Source organism: Cheilinus undulatus, linkage group 3 (genome assembly GCF_018320785.1).
Source record: "Cheilinus undulatus linkage group 3, ASM1832078v1, whole genome shotgun sequence".
Taxonomy (NCBI): domain Eukaryota; kingdom Metazoa; phylum Chordata; class Actinopteri; order Labriformes; family Labridae; genus Cheilinus; species Cheilinus undulatus.
The window spans coordinates 44,257,387-44,277,674 of NC_054867.1; the positions used below are offsets into that span (position 1 = coordinate 44,257,387).

The 20,288-nt window shown below is 39.2% G+C and overlaps 1 protein-coding gene across 2 annotated transcripts; it reads left to right on the top strand.

Moving 5' to 3' along the window:
* Positions 1–1,317: 1,317 nt before the first annotated feature.
* mybphb (myosin binding protein Hb) lies at positions 1,318–19,480 on the top strand. 2 transcript variants are annotated; one of them, XM_041816329.1, is made up of 13 exons: positions 1,318–1,586; positions 3,973–4,038; positions 5,046–5,180; positions 5,824–5,991; positions 11,053–11,141; positions 11,226–11,421; positions 14,479–14,618; positions 15,865–16,024; positions 17,064–17,200; positions 17,877–18,063; positions 18,160–18,213; positions 18,848–18,879; positions 19,121–19,480. In XM_041816329.1, the coding sequence occupies exons 1-11, from the start codon at positions 1,373–1,375 to the stop codon at positions 18,189–18,191; spliced, it is 1,524 nt and encodes a 507-aa protein (XP_041672263.1). In that variant the 5' UTR covers positions 1,318–1,372; the 3' UTR covers positions 18,192–18,213; positions 18,848–18,879; positions 19,121–19,480. The 2 variants fall into 2 exon arrangements, with proteins under 2 accessions (XP_041672263.1, XP_041672271.1); XM_041816337.1 differs by lacking the exon at positions 3,973–4,038.
* The last annotated feature ends 808 nt before the right edge of the window (positions 19,481–20,288 follow it).

The window sequence follows — 20,288 nt, forward strand, 5'->3', positions numbered from 1 at the left end:
TATGTATATATAAAATGTACATTTGTAACCACAGTTGCCCTTAGGATTTCTATGTAGTTAACAGTGATTAATCTTTTTTTTCGCATTTTAAAATTCACCTTATTACACCTTAAGTGAGAGGGGTTTGGCTTCAGTTACTGTTAAATTATTGCTACTCCGTTATGTGTTACTGTGAGATGCCATGTCTGACAGCTAAAATTTTAGAAATAAAATCAGATGAAACTTTCTGTTAGGTTAGGTTAAGATAACAGGATACCAAAAGTTAAAAATGAAAAACCAAAATGTTTAACAAAGCAGAGTAAAACATCTGCTTCCAGGGGGAAAAAACTCATCCTCCATGAAAACATTCTAATGTAACAAAGTTAGTTTACGAAGCTCTGTTAGCAGCTTAATCTATGCAGGTAACGGAGCTATGCAGCTAATGTGGCTAAAGATAACAAATCTCATAGAAATCTATACCAACAAAGTTACAAAGCTAACATTAGTAATGTGAGCTACATGGCTTTGTGGCTTAAGCTCACGACTCAAATCAAATTATCTATGCAAACAATGCTTCGAATCCAATGTTAGCAATGAGAGCTATGTAGCTAATGTGTCTAAAGATCACGGAGCTCAGATATCTATACTAATTATACTATGAAGCTAATAGCAACGTGAGCTATCTAGCTACTTTGGCTTAAGATAATGACTCTCATGAATATCAATGCTTCAAATGTTAGCAGTTAGAGCTATGTTATCTACATAGCTTATGTAGCTCATGTTGCAAAGGCTAAATTAGCTACATTGGTTTACACTGTAAGGTTGACTATATAGTGAGCCACCATTTGAAGATCTACTCCTAAAATGGGTATGAACATAATTTACTTCAGGGTTAGACCACAGACTTTTTTCTGTTTTATTTATAAAGCGTTGCTTAGTCTGTAATGTTAATTAAAATAAATGATTATAAATGTTTTCCTCATTGGCTTTCACAGATTTGAGTTAAATGATGAGGGCCCTCATTTGCTATTTGCCCGAGTCCTCCTTATTGCCAAAGCTGCCCCTGTATACCACATGGAGTTATGGAGAGCAGTGGTTTAAGTGAAACATCATGGCAGCATTATGTTTTGTAATTTAATCGGTAGGTAGCTATTTAGGCCGAAGTTTGTGTTACTGAATCTTTGATGATGTTCAGTGCGTTGTTGAGTGAGATAAACAGACACGGTGGTCTGGCTCTTACATGGTTGCCCAGTAGCTGTTACTTGGATTTCATTAGTGGGCGGGCCTTGAACCTCCTGAGCCCTATATAAGCCTGTCACCCCCGCAAAACCAACGGCATTGGATATAGTTTTTACGGACTTAACCGAGTTGGGAATTAGCTGAAACCTCCAAGATGCCGTCCAAGCCTGCCCCCATCAAGAAGGCGGCTAAAAAAGAACCAGCCAAGAAGGAGGAGAAGGCTCCAGAGCCCGAACCTGCTCCTGAACCCGCTCCCGAGCCCGCACCAGAGGCTGCCCCCGCTGAGGCCGAGGCTGCACCTGCTGAGGCGGCGCCTGCCGAAGCCCCCGCTGAGGAGCCCAAACCCCCCACCCCTCCACCCGCAGATGGTAATGCACCACACGCAATGGCGTGACAGCCATGATAAAACGTCATTTATATCGTATAAAGTCCACTTGTGTATTATTTCAAAGTGGATGAGCCTTGAAATTAGTTATTTAACCTTTTAATTAGAGCTGAAGTAGCCGGTTGATGTTACGGTAAGCACATGGTAACCTTTACGCACGAGCGCTTGTGTGCGCTCGGTGTGAAGGTGCTTTGGATACGGTACAGTAGCCCTCGATATATCACGGAAACTGCACGTTTACAGCATAAATCGCCTGCTTGGACTCTGTAATTCTCTGACTGCTGTAATGCTAAAGTTACTGCGAGTCAAACTTAGACGCTTTCTGCGCATTCCTTCTGCGCATTGCCTTCTTATAGCAGTACTTGTAGCGCTAACTGACATAGTGGGTGTTAATATGCGCTTTTATACTTCAGTGAGCTTCATCCCATCTCAATAAGTCATTGATAATCCTCCAAATTAAAACAAAAAATCTGCTTACAGCTGGAGTATAACGCACATTAACAACACGTCTTTTCTCCAAATATTTCTTTACTTTCTCTAATATTTAACATGATTCCTACTGTTCTTTTTCTTGTTTCTGCATTGTTCTAACATCTAATATCTACATCAGCTGCTCCTGCTGAAGCTGCTCCTGTTGAAGCTGCAGATCAGCCAGCCGCTGATGGTAGGACACCCCTCCCTCAGAGGAGTCCCCAAGTCTCCAAATAACTCACCTGTTTCTGCTCTTCTTCCTTATTTTTTAAAGATTTAACCTCTTTCATAACATCTTGGAAATATTCTTTGATATTTTTAAGATGTTATATGTCTTTACTCATCTCTTTAACCTCTAATATCAGCTGCAGCACCTGCTCCAGAGGAAACCCCAGCTGCTGCTGCTGAGGCCCCCGCTGATGGTAAAACAGACTATCGGTGGATTAACAGAGGATCTTATATAAGCACTATATAAACCTGACCTCTCTACAGTTAAAGCTAACCACACTAATATCTCCTAACCCCTTATATCAGCTGCAACGCCTGCTACAGATGAAGCACCAGCTGCTGTTGAGGCCCCCGCTGATGGTAAAAATACAGTGTGGACTAACAGATATCTTCTATATTCTATATCTTTAAACATCTAGCACCTATAGTATGTTAAATTGCACCTAAACCTCATCTAACATCTCCTAACTTGTAATCAGCTGCTGCTCCGGCTGCAGAAGAAACACCAGCTGCCGTAGAGGCTCCTGCTGATGGTAAAAATAAATTGTGGCATAGCAGACATCTTATAAGTCTTATATCTTGAACGTTCCTCCTCCTATAGTAGGGCTAATTATACTAACATCTTATTCTAATATCTCCTAACATTTAATATCAGCTGCTCCCGCTGCAGAAGAAGCACCAGCTGCTCCTGCTGAGGCCCCTGCTGACGGTAAAAATAGCATAGAGAAACACCAGAGATCTTATTTAAGCATTATTAATACATTTTTAACCTTCAACAGGAAGGCTAACTCAACCTACTAATGTTTAATCATCTTCTAACATGTATTATGTGATGCTAATATCTGCTAACATTCAATATCAGCCGCTCCTGCTGCAGAAGAAGCCCCTGCTCCTGCTGCTGAGGCCCCCGCTGATGGTAAAAATAACATGACAGGAAAACCAGTCTTCTTATTTAAGCTTTATTATTATACCTCTAACCTTCACAGTAAGGCTAACATCTTGTATAAGCTTTTTATGACATCTTTAACCCTCAACCGTAAGGCTAACTCAAGCTACTAATATGTAATTATCCTTCAACCTTAATTATCTGATGCTAATATCTTCTAACATTTAATATCAGCCGCCGCTCCAGCTGCAGAAGAAACGCCGGCTGCTCCTGCTGAGGCCCCTGCCGAGGCCCCTGCAGAGGCGCCCGCTGATGGTAAAAGAAAAAGACATGAGCTATGATAGATATTGCTAGAGTATTTACACATTTATTGCTGTAAAGGTAAAGCTAACGCTTTTTACTGACACCTTTGCAAACAGCCTCATCACAAGCGTGACTGATAACTCTTTAAACATGTCCAGTCTGCTTCATGCACTAATGGTTAATATCTAACATCCAACAATAGCTGCTGCCGCTCCTGCCGCAGAAGACGCTGCTCCTGCTGCTGAGGGCGAAGCACCTCCTGCTGATGGTAAACCAACCTGCAAACCAGAACATGTTCCTGCTCGCTCCTCTCTCTTTCATTTACTAAATATTTATTCAATTTGATACAAATTGGATAAAAATCACTCATGTACGGTTAAAAGTACAATCCCCCTGTAAAGGGAGGCAGAGAGATGTGAGGTACATCATTCTCATTACCTGCTGCAAAAAATAATAATGCCATAAATGCCTTTAACACCAGCTGAAGCTGCTGAAGCCGCACCAGAAGAGCCTAAAGCGCCCACGCCTCCACCTCCTCCACCCAAAGGTAACCACATATCCAAAATGGAAATCAGAGGAATTCTGCATTAAAATTGAATTCTTTTTTTATTGCTTCTTATACTTTTTATCCAAGTTTTTGTAATTTTTTCATACGGTTAATAATCAAGAACAAGATAATTCATTGGTTTATTTTGTAAGCACTGATTTCAGATACTCTTTCATAGTTTGACTATTGTTTTTTGTCGCATGCACACATCTTTTAATTTTTAGATTTTTTCCAGTCTTTTTTCTTTCTTTGAATATTTTTGTACTTTGATAAATGCACTATAACTCCATGCTTAATGAGAAAAAAACAAGCACTTCATTAAAGGGATTTAAAATTTAAAGTCACTCAGTACTGGCAAAAATAATCCAGATCTAGGCACTCAAGATGGTTTAATTTAGGTCTTTAATTTGCTAAAAATATTAAAATACGCCAACACATATTGGCGTGGATACTTACCGGATGCTTATTTGGATTTTTAAGCACAAAAGACTAGATTTTTGATATTTTTGGAATGAAATGAGCAAAAAAAGTTGCATAAACAGAGATTCCTTTTGCAGTACTTCGTAATTTTAGTGCAATCTTTGTGTCCCTTAGGTTTTATGGACATGCAACCAAGCCAGCATCCTCTAGCAGATTTGAGTTGTAAATAGTACAAAATACGGTAAAACCATATGTATATTAATAGCAACTAAAAATTGGTTTCAGTCTTAATATGCACAAGTAAGTGACAAATCTGACTGTAGACATAACAATTAGTTTAATTTTGTATCAGATATTCAGATTATGTGCTTAAACTGTGAGATTAGGCACAACATGAGTCTGAATCTTAACAACTACTTATTAAAAAATGGTTTTATTAACAGACAAAGCTAGCTTTAAAAATGAAAGGGTGTTGCGAAACTGCACCGTCTTTCTCTGACTGATAAATCGTCTTATCAACTCCTACTTTATGCATCTCTGCCTCTTTTGAATGCTTGTAAAATCAAATATATTCCTTGCTCTTGCAGAGCCCACCAGCGCCCCATTGGATCTGTTCATTGAGGATAAGAACGACACTTCTGTGACCATCATCTGGAGCCAGCCTGAGGTCATCGGAATCACCGGCCTGGATGGATACGTCATTGAAGTGGCAAAGGACGGAAGTAAGTCTTCTTTAGTCTTCAACCAGGTGCTCTGACTGCTGGCATGTGCAGGAAAGAGGTCAGATTATTAATAAACCTGGACAAAATGTTATCTGACCTGTGAATTATTTTAAAGCTTTTATTGCAGCAGATGATTTGAGGTTTTTACATTAAATGTGATTATACTCTCCCTGACCTGCGTGTCTATAAAGTTTAAATGCTTTTTAAAGACACACAGTAACATGTGAATTTGCTGTTTTAATGTGGGTCAGCTGTATGGGTTGCAGCTGTTCCTGAAGTGTCACTAGCGGCGTTATATCATGAGCTTCCTTACTTGTCCCTACAAGGAAAGAGGCACTTCAGGAGCTGCTGTGGTCCTGCTGGAGGTCCTGCTTTTAGACTTACAGGCCTAAGCTAATATCAGCCGCAGCTCCGTGTTGGCTTGATTTAGCAAAGGAGGGTGTGCTAATTACTCACAGAGGGGCGATTCAGTGTCTGGTACAACAAATTAGTGTCAAACATAATCACTTCATTCCTATCACTTATTTATCCACATATTAATCCTGTATGAATAAGATCTGCTCCTCTTTAACTCAGCCCAGTAATATGAAGATGTCTGTGATTCATGATAATTTATGATATTTATGTATAATTATTTAATCAGCTGATGACTGGAAGGCAGTCAATGAGGATGTGCAGAAGTCATGCCGTTACATCATCAAGAACCAGACCACTGGTGACCGCCTGAAGATCCGTGTGGTGGCTGTGAACGCTGGAGGCCGCAGCCCCCCTGTGGCCCTCCCTGAGGCCGTCCTGGTGAAGGAGGTGGCAGGTAAGACATGTTCAGAAACTGAGCACTTAGAACAAACAATACATACAATCTAGTTTGTCATTTTTACTTCTTAGCATAAAAAAGAGACTCAAAAACTGAAGACTCCACCCAACACGAGGAAATTGAAGTCTAATGGCAGCAAAATTTGAAATAACATGCATCACAGACAGGTAACCTTAACTACTTTTGGCAAGAGTTTGCACACACTAAGCACAAGAACCTGCAGAAAACTGTGAAAAATTCCTTTATGTGTGTAACAGAGTGTGCCAAAAAATATGAAAGGGAGACATTAAATGCAGAAACATTAGATTATTTTAGATGCATAATATGAGTACAAAATGACAATAAAAGGCTCTACTGTGTGCTATAAAAAGCAGTGGTTCTTTGGGAACCCTCGTTATTTGTATCTACAATAAGCTGAGAGCCCCAATTAAGATCCACACCGATAAAATATAATACAAAGCAGTCAAAATTAACATTAATTTGACTTATTTTCATGGATAAAATCACAACATAATTGGCAAAAACACATCAATTTATACCAAAAGACTGAGGAATAATCTAGTATTGCTGTCAAAATGTTTGATTAACTTCAATTAAACAATCCCAGGGGTGAAAAATAATTTATAATTTTATGAATAAAATCCATATTGTACAGATTAACACCATCCTAGATTGACTAGTAAGTGGTATCTATCCTTGGTCTTCACTTCTCCTGTTTAAAAAGCTAGTAGAAAGTTTTGATGCCGTTCAGAAATATGTCCTTTTGAGTGTTTTTGTTATCATTATTACTATTATTAAATCTAACAGTAATGCAGTCTTTCTCAAATCAGCGACATATTCATACATTACAAAGTCTTTAGTCCATTCAATTAGTTATTTAATCAGCTGACAGTACATCTGTTTATCATCATACTTTTTTTTGATATGAGCAGATCTAATCATGTCCTGGTGCCCCCTTTGGGGTGCCAGGACCACAGGTTGGGAAACAGTGGTAAAAAGCCTTGGGTCTCTACTGGTGGGTCAGGACCAAAAAGGGGGTTTCAAGTCATTTTCATTAAGTTGTATGTGCCTGGAAAAAACATTGCAAAAGTCTATGATGTGCTTTTATTCTGAAGGATAAGAGTCAGGCACAGCATCACAACAAAGGTTTTACTATCTGCAAATCTTATTGTAAAGATTAAATGCATCACATTATTGTAAAATTTTGCCTAATTGTGCCATCAAAAAAGATAAACCTTTGTTGATCCTCCACTGGGGGAAATTTGTTTTTTACAACAGTAAGATGTGCAAACAACACTTAAATACATTCTAACAAAAATGAGCAATAGTAATAACAACAATAAGAGTATTATTTAAGTATTCAAATGCTCACCTTCGCTTGTGCAAGGACCAGGCTAGATTATAGGTAAAAACACACACAGTGTGCATGGTGCTGGTGTGAAAGGGGGAGTACATTTCCAGGTGATATTACACAGCTGAAAAATAATAACATGAATAATTCATGACTCCTGGCTGTGGTGGTACTATAGGTATTTTGGAGGAAAATGGCAGAAATAATACTCATTTGAAAAGGCTTAAAAGCTCCAACAAAGTGCTTTTTTTCATCAAAATTAAATGTAGATTTAAATTTGCAAAGGATTTTATGGATTAGACAGAGAAACCAGCCATAGACTTAGTAGGATTATGTTATTAAACTTGCCACATGATTAGCTAAATCCTTATTTAACTAATACAGGGTTTTGCCTGGTTTGTTAGGTGTTTTATCAGGTGGAAAGTTGGACTTGTAAAGAGTCAAACCAAAGCAGCTCAGAAATATTTTTCCTGTGTCGTGTTAACGGTGTAGAACTGAGGCCTTCTCCCTCCTCGCCGCTCTGGTTTGAAGCACAAACCTCCTCTGTGATAACGGCCAGCTAGTTAGTCAGACAGCTTAACAAAGCCGCTCAAATCACCGTGTTAATCATAGACTGTATACCTCAAGTGATTCACTGTAAAATGATGATTGCACCCCGAGGGCTTTAAAAGGAGGAGGGGTGTCACTTTGGCGTACTCACAAATCATCGTTATGCGTAATGGAGACCTGAGCGGGGGGGGGGGGGGGGCTGGAGGACACTCAATACAAGCTGTACTGGCAATATTTCAATAGTCACGTCCATGTCTGCTGCCATATTCGCCATAGCAGGCGGGCTGAATCAACTTATGAAAGGTTTCCGACAAAATGACCACAAAGCTTTTGGAAAAATGGCCGGCATGTCAGCGCTATTAACGCAGATTTTTTTTCCCATGGAGAGGTCGGCTTCACATTGTGATCCCTGCTGGGGGGGTGTCAAGGTACTTTTCCACAAGATCGATGGCGACAAGTGATCTGGGGGAGAGGCGGAGGAGGCATTTGGGGGTGGGTGTTACATTCCTGTGTGTCTCAGACGTACAGAGGGGAGTTGGTGGGTGGGTACTGGTGGGTGGGGGGTGGCAGATATAGATCTAAGGTCTAAGGTGACGTCCAAATCTCATGACACTTGTAGAGATTCACTGTTTATCTCCAAAGATGCCACAGACTTTACAGGAGGAAATTTACTAAGTGTTATCCTCTCAGATGAAGTAAGAAGACACTAAGAAAACAATAACACACAACTAACACAGGTTAACAAAGGGGTTTTAACAAATTAAGCAAAATATGCAGAAATATATGATATGCATGAAAAACTTAACCCCGCAAAAAAGAAAAAAAAAAATCAAGAAAATACGATGGTAAGGTCAATATTTAATTAAAACAAGAGGGAGAAGATGGAAAAACACCACAAAGAGAAGATAAAAGGCTGGCTAAATATACCTAAACAGTTAAATAAGGATAGAATTATTTGAATATAGATACGTTTTGCTTAAAAACTCAAAGCTATAGAGTAAAAGCAGTAAAAACAATGTAAAGTAATTCATGCTCCACTTTCCCACCCAGCTGCTTTCATTTTCCATCTCTTTCTTAATTTATCTTTGATACATTGGGATGTGCGTGGGGGTAAACTGAAGCTGGGGGTCGTGCGTCATGGCAGGAGGTGATATACTACAGTACGCAGGCTTTATTTAGCGTCCTGACAAATGTTGCTCTGTAGGACTCAGCAGGTGTTCCTTCTCACCAAACTGTTTTTACTAATGAGTCCTGGTGAGAAACTTCTGAGGCTTAAGTGTCTCTAAAACCCCAAGGTGACTAACTCTCATCTGTGATCCCCTTTTTATGATAATTTATGGGACATTTTAGGGGGTTTACTGTCAGGTACAGGGAGGATTAGAGGGTGGCTATGCCACTGATCCAGGATCTCTTAGTAGAATGATTCACATGATTGTTAAATGAGCATGGACACCAACAGTGGACTTTAATATTCTCAAATCACTTTATATTTACCAGATTTTTATTAGTTTTATTGGCGTCTATGTCTTAATTACCCATTTTTTTATTTTTATTTATTTGTTTCTTTATTATTTCTTGCTTATTTTTTGGTTTTTGCAATTTAATCTTGTTTTGGTAGTAAAGCAAACTGTTTTTAAAAGTGCCATATAAATAAAGTTATTATTATTATAAATATTTTTGATATTACTACTATGATTAGTAGTAATAGATTCTGGAATATTGACTGTTTTGTCAGTTAATGTGTCTGAATAACTCCACGTAAGACACATAAATTAAATAGTTATTCATAGATTTATTTATTCAGTAGTAGAGGAGGCAGTGGTTGTATATTGATCTAAATAACTCACCTTTAAATTAGCAATTTTGCTTTTCCATTCCATTCATTCTTAGCATATGCAATCGCACCATTTCTGCCTCAAAAATCAGTTCGACATGGATATAAAATACAGTATATATTGATTGCCAAATCAAAACAGCAGCAGAGACACCAAGGACTGAAAGTTTAACAGACAAACTAGTAAACCAAGGCATTGATTCTCCTCATCTTTACCATGTGTGATTATCATAGTGCAGAGACAAACATGTCTGTCAAATCAGCTGGTAATTGATACAGTAGTTTCAAAAGTCCCCGTATAAACCTTTACTAAAAATGGAAAGAACATTGTTGTTTCAGTTTTAAAGTGACTGGGTAAATGGTGACTTTCAGCTAATAGCCATCCATTGCCAGTAATATAATTTTTAATAAGTCTAGTTTTTCATTAATTACCTCTCTGATGAGTATATTTGACATGCAATATGAAAAACCAAACACCCCTGTTTTCAGCAGCTGCTGTATTACAGTCGACTGAAGTCACCGGTCAACACGGTCACTGAATAAACCGTTACACCAGGAGTGTTATGTGTGTACAGAGGAAGATGTTGTAGAAACAAACAGATGGTACAGTCTGAGCTGGTCTGATGTAGCTATTGATTATTGATGCTAATATTACGTTCTTATCTCAGAAATAAAATTGTAGTAACCTCCTCGAGTGTCCATGTTTATAGTTTACATCCCACACATCAGGTAGTTGTAGGGTGACCAGATATGTCGTTTTGTATTGGATAGTCCCGCGTTTTCTTAATTTTCATGCTGTCTGGTATTGTGTCGCTTCTGTCTGATGACTCAGATTTTATTGAATGGTGTGAGACATCCTTTTTAAAGACTAAGAGAAATGACTTCAGATTTTAGGAAGAATCCCACATTTCTCCTTTAATGATTCATGGACAGACTGTGGGAAATAGAGCCAGTACAAATACCTGGCTACTGTCGTGGACAAAAAAAAAACAATCAAACTGGGACACAGTCACCACCAACAACAAACAACATGAAGAAACATGGAGGAAAGGGAAGAAAATACAGCATGGCCAGTTAAATCAGAAACAAAGCCTGGTGGGACCTGAAAAACTTCTCTGACTTAAATGGGTTTAGTTCAGCTTGACCTGCTCATTGATTTCCCTCAGATTTGTTGGTCAAAGAAATAATGACCATTTGTCTCGCACCAGGAGTCTCTGTAGGGATCCTTTGTTTTCCAGACTGCATCTTTCAGTCACTAATCTCCTGTCGATTAACCGATGTACGATTGTTGACGTGTGTTTCCTTTAACTGTTTTTCTCCTCAGATCGTCCCAAGGTCCGCCTGCCCCGTTTCCTCAGGCAGAGATATGTTGCCAATGTTGGAGATAAGATCAACCTGACCATCCCCTTCACCGTGAGCCTAAAAAAACTGTCTTTTTATTGAAAAATAAAACTACACATCTCCTTCAGAACTCACTATATGATTTGTTTTCTTCAGGGCAAACCCAAACCTGTGGTCTCCTGGACAAAGAACGGTGGGGCCCTGGACACAAAGAGGGTGAACATCCGCAGCACCGACAGAGACAGCATCCTGTTCATCCGCGCAGCTGAAAGGGAAGACTCCGGTGTTTACGAGATTTGTGTGAAGGTAGACGACTTTGAGGACAAGGCTCAGCTCACCCTGCAGATTGTTGGTGAGTAAAATGTTCAGCGTTATTTCAAATAGGAATATGACTGATGAGGAATAAGAGTATTTTGAGCTGTTAAACTTTGCATGATCAGTTGGGGTAAGAATCTTGAAATTTGAGGACAAATTATTTAAATTCTACATTTTATGTTAGAAATATGCATAGTGACTGCCCTGTACAGGTTGAAACCTAGCTACTGAAAAGGAATTCTTCTATTGGCTGATCCGGTGGCATGTGATGTATGTGGTTCAAGTATTTGTCCCCAGAGGGATAATTTGACCGTTATCCTCACTAAAAGCAGCTGACAGCAGAAATCCACAGGTAACAGTGGGTTCTACCAATTGCTGATATAGCTGTGACACTCAAGGATTGTGGGTAGCGTAGTTCTTTTCCTAGAGATGGTGAATAAACCATGTTTTTATTAAAACAAGGTTGCTAAAATACAAGCTTGTATCTGCTTCAGGATGCTATACTATTGTTTTACTCTCAGGTTGACTCTGATAATATCTTGGATGGTTATAAAAATATGTCTAATATTTAAATCTGTTTATCCAGCACACAGTGTATGATGTTGCAGTGGATGGGGACGATCTGAAGGAGTGAGTGGGTGTGTCTTATGCTGCATTCTGTTTACTTCAGAAGTCGGATGTTGGCGCTGGGAATATGGCTCAACACTGTGGTTCCAGAAGTAAAAATCCCATTCATTTTCTACATAGGAGATTTGATTCTGAGCCATATTATCAGACATATCCAAGTCAGACTCACCGCAAGCGACTGAGTGTAAAATTATGATCTATGCTCCTGTAGTAGACAAAAGTTTGCAAGATATCAATCTTGTTTTAAGGAAAACATAGTTTATTCATGATCCCAGCCAAAAATACTACAGTTCCCACAATCCTTGAGTGTCACAGCAACGCCTCTCTGGTTACCATGGAAATGTCCACTAAGACTGCAAACTGTTGACCTTTGATGAAGATAATATATGCCGCCGTAGTATGATGTAATTAATGCTCAAACTATGACATGTTAAGTGTAGAAAAAGATAATTCTAGGGTTTGAAGGCTTGAAAAGCTTTCTATTGACAAATAAAATGAATCGCAATGGATTGTGGGATACGTAGTTCCTCCCCCCTTGTAAAGAAGCATGTATGCAGTCTTGTACCTTTGCCTTTTTCTCAGTTTTCTAACGTTTTTGCACTAAGGGAGCTGGTTAGCTTGGTCCATGCATTAAAAGCATTGGATAATAGAGATTTTACGGAATTCTATGAGGGATGTGAATGGGGAATTTCACTTCTGTAACCAGCACTGCTGAAAAAGTGGGCGGTCACTGTTGAGCTCTGTGACATCACACCCGGGTTTGTTATGCTCCAGTTACTTCAATTTGTAACTTATAAAACTGAAGTTTCTTCAAGTTTCTGAGTCAGAATTGAAACTGAAGGGCTCATTAAGATGACTTATCTGACTGGCATCTCAGGATTTCCAAGTTTCGAGATCCACTGAAGCAAACCATTATCCCTGCTCCTTTTTTTTTTTTCAGTTTGCAGGAGAGATGCACCTCAGCCAAACCTGGGTTTTAGTTACTCTTCAATGTGTTTGTCAGTTTTTTTCACAACTACTACAAATGCCATTATTTGTCTTGTGTGCGTGGTTATTTATCTTTTGAATTTGAATGTTACATACTGTATTTAGTATTTTCTAGTCCTGGATTTTTTTCTGACCTTCTGACAGTGACAAGTATCCCATACTTTTTAAAGATTATTTGCAGAAGAGATAGCCCCTGCCCCACCATCTAAGCTAAACTGTCAGCCAAGTATCTCACACTTAAGAAAGACTAAATCAACATTAAAAGTAGTAGAATTAAAAAATCTGCACTAACCAAGCAGCACTGAAAACTAAACTAAGATGAAATGGAAATCAAAATATCAATACTTAACACAAAGGAAAGGTTTTGTATTGTAAATGTACTCCCAAAAACGGGTTCTCTGTGTTTAAATTGGTATCGTTATTTTTTTTGTTTGTTTGTTTTTAATCATTATTATCATTATTATTATTATTATTTAATTGTGTTTTTATCAGGGTTCTCCATAAGTGCCAGCTGACAGCCAGACATCTGAGTAGTACTGACGGCTTCTGAAGTCCTGCTGTCCACATAATAACATAGTTTCACCAACTAGCTGTGACTTGCTTTCCTTGTAAATTTTAAATTTATTTAAGCACTATTTCAACTTAAAATAAATTAAATTTAGATTTTGATATCTCTTTGGTACCTAAACATAGAACAAGTCTCCTTATTGTGATGGAATCACTCATTGAAAGTCTGCTCATTTACTTTTTAAAGCAGTAAACACAATTCTCTGGAAAATAAAAAATCAGAAAAATGGCATCAAATTTAGCAAAAATATGATACGATACTTCATGCAAGAAGTAGCTGATTTTTTTAATACCTGTGTTTTCCGTGACATTACTGATTCAAACCACTAACTGTTGCTTAAAAATCACCACACTGAATGTAATTAATTGTTGAATGCTCAATTTTTCTTGGGGAAAGATCCTCAGACCCCTACTTAAGACATGTCTCACCTTGTTTAATGAACCAACCTTCTAATTCCCCTTTCCTGGTGATATTTTACCCACAGTGACACTCCATTAGTCAGTGGAAGGTCAAGTTTGTTTAAACATATGTTGCCATTTTTTTATCCTAATTGTGTACGGTGTAACTCCCGAGCCTCCCAGCTGTACGAATTTAATTGTGTACATGTGACAAGTGTTTACTATTTCTTTCTTTTTAAGGCATTGCGTTCCGTCACCAAAGCTCCCCAAGTGATCTTCAGAGTTTGTGGGTAGGGAGGGGTTGCATAGCAGGGATTCCCTCCCATGATTCCCCACACCTGTTTGTACTGTGGGTCATACAGTGGGTTTAAAACAAATAAAAGTGAATCCTTATTACAATCCCTAAAGTATTCTAACTTTGGTGACGAACAGAGTTTTGATGGATTATTGTGACTGGAGGTGTGATAATTAAACAGTAATAGTTGTTAAATAATCATCCCCTGGTTGTTCACAGAGCTGCCCGGACCTCCTGCCAGTGTGAAGGTAGCAGACGTCTGGGGCTTCAACGTGGCTCTGGAGTGGACCGCACCAAACGACAATGGAAACACCGAAATCACAGGATACACAATCCAGAAGGCTGACAAGAAGACTGGAGTAAGTTTTCACAATCAAATAATGTCAGAGTAACAAAAATCAAAAATCATGTATGATGGTTTCAGCTGCATTGTGGGTGGTGAGAACTAGCATGGAAGAGGGCGACTCTGGGACACTGGAGATCACCATTCAGACCTTTGAAGTTGTAGTGGGACTAAGTGAATGAACACTAACTAAGGGGGTTCAACCCTGGTGAAGTGCTGACTTTTTTCTGTGGGGGCCAATAATAAGGGGTTAACTAGGTGCAGGGATTTCTTCACTGGGCACCTATCCTTTCTTAGCACAAGCAGATGTGATGTTTTCTGGGCGTTTACCTTGATTCTAACTATACCATTCCAACCTAAAGTTCATATTTCATACTTCATGGCAAAAGAAAAGACACCAAGGATGGATATTAGTGAATAAGAATATATGTTAATCCTACTTGTCTTCTTTAATTATTTTCCATCCTATTTTTTGCACTGTTTAAATTGTCGATCCATATATCAATCCATTCATTTTCATCCATTTCCCTGGGCTGGGTTGTGGTAGCTGCAGGCTACATAAATCAACCCAGATATCCCTCTCATCAGTGACTTATTCCAGCTCTACCTCTGGGATTCGTAACTGATTTCAGGACAGACGGGGAATGTAATCCCCTCAGACAGTTCTTGGTCTACACTGAGGTGGATTGAAAGCTTTGCCTTTTGTCTTAGCATCAACTGTAGTACTGCTGAAGCTGCACTATTCAGGCTGTGGACAAGACCCAGAAATATTTGAACTCCTTCACTGGGGGAAAAGACTCCCCACCTGGACAGAGCAACCCAGCATTTTCCAGCAGACTCATCAAGACTTGCAGGTGTTCAGAGGTGTCTCTGTTCATAAAGGGGCAACTGTGGTTTAGTCGGCAGAGTTGGTCATTTTGCAAACAGAAGGTCTTGGGTTGGAGCTCCAGCTCCTGTAGTCACATGTTGATGTGTCGCTAGGCAAGACACATAGAGACACACAGATGAGATAAATGGGTGTAAGTTAACACTCATGGACACTTTAAATAGCAGCTTTCACCATTGAGTGTGTGAATGATAATGCGACCTGTGGTGTAAGAAGCACTTTGAGTGGTCTGATGACTAGAAAGTCCATTTACCAAAATACTTCATCCAACTCACACTGTTGTAGACTTCCTATAGATAATACTTTGTAATTTTACTTGTTCAGCATCCTAAAGTTAAACTTTTTTGACCTTGTGTGTGCATTTTTGTGTCCACAGGATTGGTTCACTGTGCTGGAGCATTACCACAGACTGAACGCCACCATCTCTGACCTCATCATGGGCAACACCTACAAGTTCAGGGTGTTCTCTGAGAACAAGTGTGGAATAAGCGAGAGCTGCACTATTGCAAAGGAGGAGGCCAAGATCCTGAAGACAGGTTACTTTCTTGTTCTCTTTTTTTTTATCATTTTTGGGGATGTGGGGGAAGTGGATGTGGGGGAAGTGGATGTGGGATGATATGCACCAAACAGCATCAGGATTGGGACTTAAACCTGCAGCCAGGGTGATGAGGACTGCAGCCTCTGTGCATGGCTCGCTTTCTCTACCAGCTCAGCCAGTACCACTTAAATTTCAGTCTTTTTGTTCTGGGTAGTAGATTATGTTTTAAGGTCTGAAATTGAAGAACAGAGTTTTAAAATTGTATTAATCACATGCTAGTTTATTGTTTTAGGTGTAGTTAAGCCACCATAGCAGGGCAGCATCTGGATTCTACGCATCAAGCGTCTTCCTGCTCCTACAGTGATGGAAACTAAGGACACTGCTGTGTCTTTGAATGTCTCATTTCACTTTAAAATCTTGAAGACAGCTCAGATGGACAATCCAAAGTCATCTGCGAGTTGTGATGTCAAACATTTACATTTTCACCATTTCCTTTAGATACTTTGATTCACTTTTCTTTCCATACTAAGTTCTTTCATTGTGTTTAAGATTGAGTCATTACTTCTACCAGAAGTTCTGCATTTTCTCTCAAAATGGAAGCAGGTTTTTATCCAAACAGGATGTTAAATGCTCTGTGTGGAAAAGCAAACTTGCATTGAAATGTAGAAAGCCAGCAGATGGAAGATGCGATTCTTCATGACATTTTGCAGATGACTTTGTCAGAAAATCCCAAATGTTTGCTGCTGGTTTAGTTTAATTGGTAGAGCAGGCGCCCCATAGCCCATGCTGCAAATGTCAAAAGTTAGACTCCAGTCCTGATGCTGTTTGGTGCATGTCATCCCTTAAAATCTCTGACAATATTTCCTGTCACTCTATAAAATAAGGGCTCAAAAGCCCAAAAATTATCCCAAACAAAACAAAAACAGTATCCCAAATATCATTTCGGTAAACTAGAGGCCTTAAACAGCCTTCATTGTTCTACAGTTTGTATGTATAATGGGTTTCATGGTGAAGCATGTTTTTCCACCATCCTGCAGGTATTGACTACAAACCTCCTGATTACAAGGAACACGACTTCACTGAGGCGCCCAAGTTCACCACCTCTCTGAGCGACAGATCCACCACCGTCGGCTACAGCACCAAGCTGCTGTGCTCCGTCAGAGGCTTCCCAAAGGTAATAAAACAGCTTTAGATAGTCAGCAGAGCAAAGTAATGCTCCTTTCTTTTTTTTACAAACTAACAGCACCAAGAAAACGTTTTAATAATTCTAGAAGGCCTTAATTTATAACATTTATTTATGAAGTTAAAGCACTTTTAAACACCTCTACTGCTCAGCTTTGAATTCAGTGTTTGCCACATTAAACCATAATCCCTTTGATACCACTGGTCAGAATGACTTGTCAGCAGCTTGGCTCTGAACAGAGCATGTGTGAGATCTTGTCCTGGCCTTGTTAGCCTGCTGTCTGAACTTCTCACCTCCTGTTTGAGCTCATAATCCCACTGTGTCACAACAGAGCACAGGAGCTTAGATGGTCTTGATGAGAGAGATGGAGGTGGTATTCTTTGCGTTTGAAGCGGGGCAGGAGGAGACGAGGCCAGAAGGGTGACAGGTCAGCGGGGAAGCTGGTTCACATGTGTAACATTCCCAGTGAGGCCCCAGGAGGTCCACGACGTGTCAGTGCCATTAAAAGTCCCAAAGTGGCCGTGTGCTGTTTGTCCACTTCAATCAAAAGGCTTCTTTCTGCCAAGACGCACAAACAGAAATAGAAACACCTCCACAACTTGTTTATTTGTCAGATTACGTTTAAAAGATCAGTTGTTTTAATACCACTTGCCCACTCTCTCAACAGCCCAAGGTTCAGTGGATGAAGAACCAGATGATTATTGGAGAGGACCCCAAGTTCAGGCAGATCTGCGTCCAGGGTATCTGCTCTCTGGAGATCCGTAAGCCTGGTAACTTTGACGGAGGTGTGTACTCCTGCAAAGCCATTAACGATCACGGAGAGGCAACTGTCAGCTGCAAGCTGGAGGTCAAACGTAAGTCAGGATTTCTTCTTTAAAACAGCTTTTAGCAGTTTATTTTATTGATTTTTAACTTTCTGAAAGCTAACAATGTGTCTCTTACATCAACAGAGGCTGTAATTCCAGATGCAGACAAGAAATAGGTCAACATTCACATTCTCACAGGTCAGTAACTCAGTATTCCTCTTTTTCTTAAATAAACTAAAGACAAACTGATAAGTTGAACTGTCTACTAACCCTACAAACCTCTAAAAACATTCAAATCAACAAAGTCCAAATATGTTATTATTTGGAGCTCATTTTTCCAGCAATCAGACAGGATATATTGGATTAGTTGAGTCTAAATGAGTCCCAAGATGACTTCTGCCTCCATACATGGAGGGTACTAAACTTGGAAAAGGTGGCCTCTGCCACTAAAACAGTCCAAGAGGTAGCACCCATAAATTAAATCTGCGATGGCTCCTGCTGGGCTCGCGTAGGTGACTAAATCACATTTCCTTGACTCAGCAGCCGCAGGAGAAGAGGCCTCTGTGAGCACACACAGAAACTGAATTTTACAAGCGAGCTCCTCCTGCAAAGATAACCCACATTTAAGAGCTTTAATCTATTTGATTTTGTGCTTTTATGACACATTTAGACACTGCATAAAAGCTCATTTTAACAGAAGTACTTATCAGGAAAAACTGTGCTAAATGCTCTTTTTATGCAACACTTTTTTGTGATTCCTGCCTTATCTTCAACTGATTTCCTTCTTTAACACCTGTTGTTGTTTTGTTCATCTGTTGCAATCCCAAATTAGGAGCAGAAGGAATGAGGCCTTAGCAGCATAAGGTACGTGACCCTTTTAGTGTTTCTAAATCTGTCCTACACAAAGACAAAAAAAGACTTTACAGTTTGAATCATGTTTTTTATCCAACAGGCCACTTTTTGCATATTTTACTGTCTGATTTGTTGGTTATTATTCTACCTATATTAAACATTTTTGTGTAATTTTTAGAACTTATGTGACCACAGCTGCTGTCACATTACAACTTCCTGCTCGGGATTGAATCCTCTGTCTTTGTCTCTGCAGGAAGATGCTGGATTCCTGGAAGAACATGTATATATGGCTGGTGTCGACACTACCAAAGCGTTGTTGCCTGTGACCTCTTGCTGAGTGTTACCCTGTGTTATGATGAACAATTGTTGTCGCTTTTTGCCTTTATCATTCACCACACATGATGATTATTAAGTCCATATCCATGTCCAAACAATCAGCTTTTTCCCAAACGATTCTGTCCGTTACTAAATTATCGAATGTTCCAGATATTGCTCCTCACCAGTGTATCATCTCCTCAGTTTGACTAGAAATTCATGACATGTATTTACTGTTCCTCATAGGAGAACTCCAAGTAACATCAAGTGTTTATATCAATAAATTATTTAATTTCTGGTTTTGCTTTTTCAATGCTGTGTGTTCTTTATATTATAATGTCAAGAGAGGGAGTGTAAAAGTTTCTATTTGGTGCTAAAATTTGGGGGGAAATGGTTTGGGATTTCCAGAAATAAGTCAGTATTATCATTACTATTTTTACCTTTTAATATTTATTCTATTTAAGCAGGAAAACCTCACTAAGATCAAGAGTCTCATTTACAAGAGTGTCATAGCCAAGACAGGCAGCAGCTCAAAATCATCAGTCAAAACATCCTCAACTCGAAGCGTCATCTTCCAGTGTCTTCAACCTGGTTTTCAAAAGATTTAGAGACCAACTACCCAAGACCAAGAGTCTCATGTAGCAGGCTGCAAGACCAGCAATCCTGAATGCAATTCCTTTGCCTCATTCCAAGACAGACTTTGAGAACAGAGAGCAAAAGTAAGTCTTGTGACTAAGTCACAAAGTGAAGACTGTAACCCAACACTTTTCACATGAATAAAATCAAAAAAGTATAAGGGAAGCAGATTGATTATAGCCTTACAAATAAGGATATGCCAATGATGGCATTGAGAAGATGCATGCATTTTTAAATACATCACAGCGATCAATGAAAGTAACAGCAACAAGTCTTTCTTTGCAGTTAAAGCAATAAAAGTTTCATTTGTGAAATAAAAAACCCATCCACAACTTTTAACTTCTTTACAAGACACCCAGGTATTTATAAGAAGATACAGACTCAATCACATCATTCTGAGACATAATAGAAGAAATGTGAGTTTGAAAACATCATGAGTTTGGTTTTATCATTATATTTGTGATGTATTT

Excerpts from the sequence above, each read along its gene's own strand:
- mybphb (XM_041816329.1), top strand. The coding sequence starts at position 1,373 with ATGCCGTCCAAGCCTGCCCCCATCAAGAAGGCGGCTAAAAAAGAACCA. Across the intron at positions 4,039-5,045 it reads TCCACCTCCTCCACCCAAAG|AGCCCACCAGCGCCCCATTG; the intron begins GTAACCACATAT and ends TTGCTCTTGCAG. Across the intron at positions 16,025-17,063 it reads GGCCAAGATCCTGAAGACAG|GTATTGACTACAAACCTCCT; the intron begins GTTACTTTCTTG and ends ACCATCCTGCAG.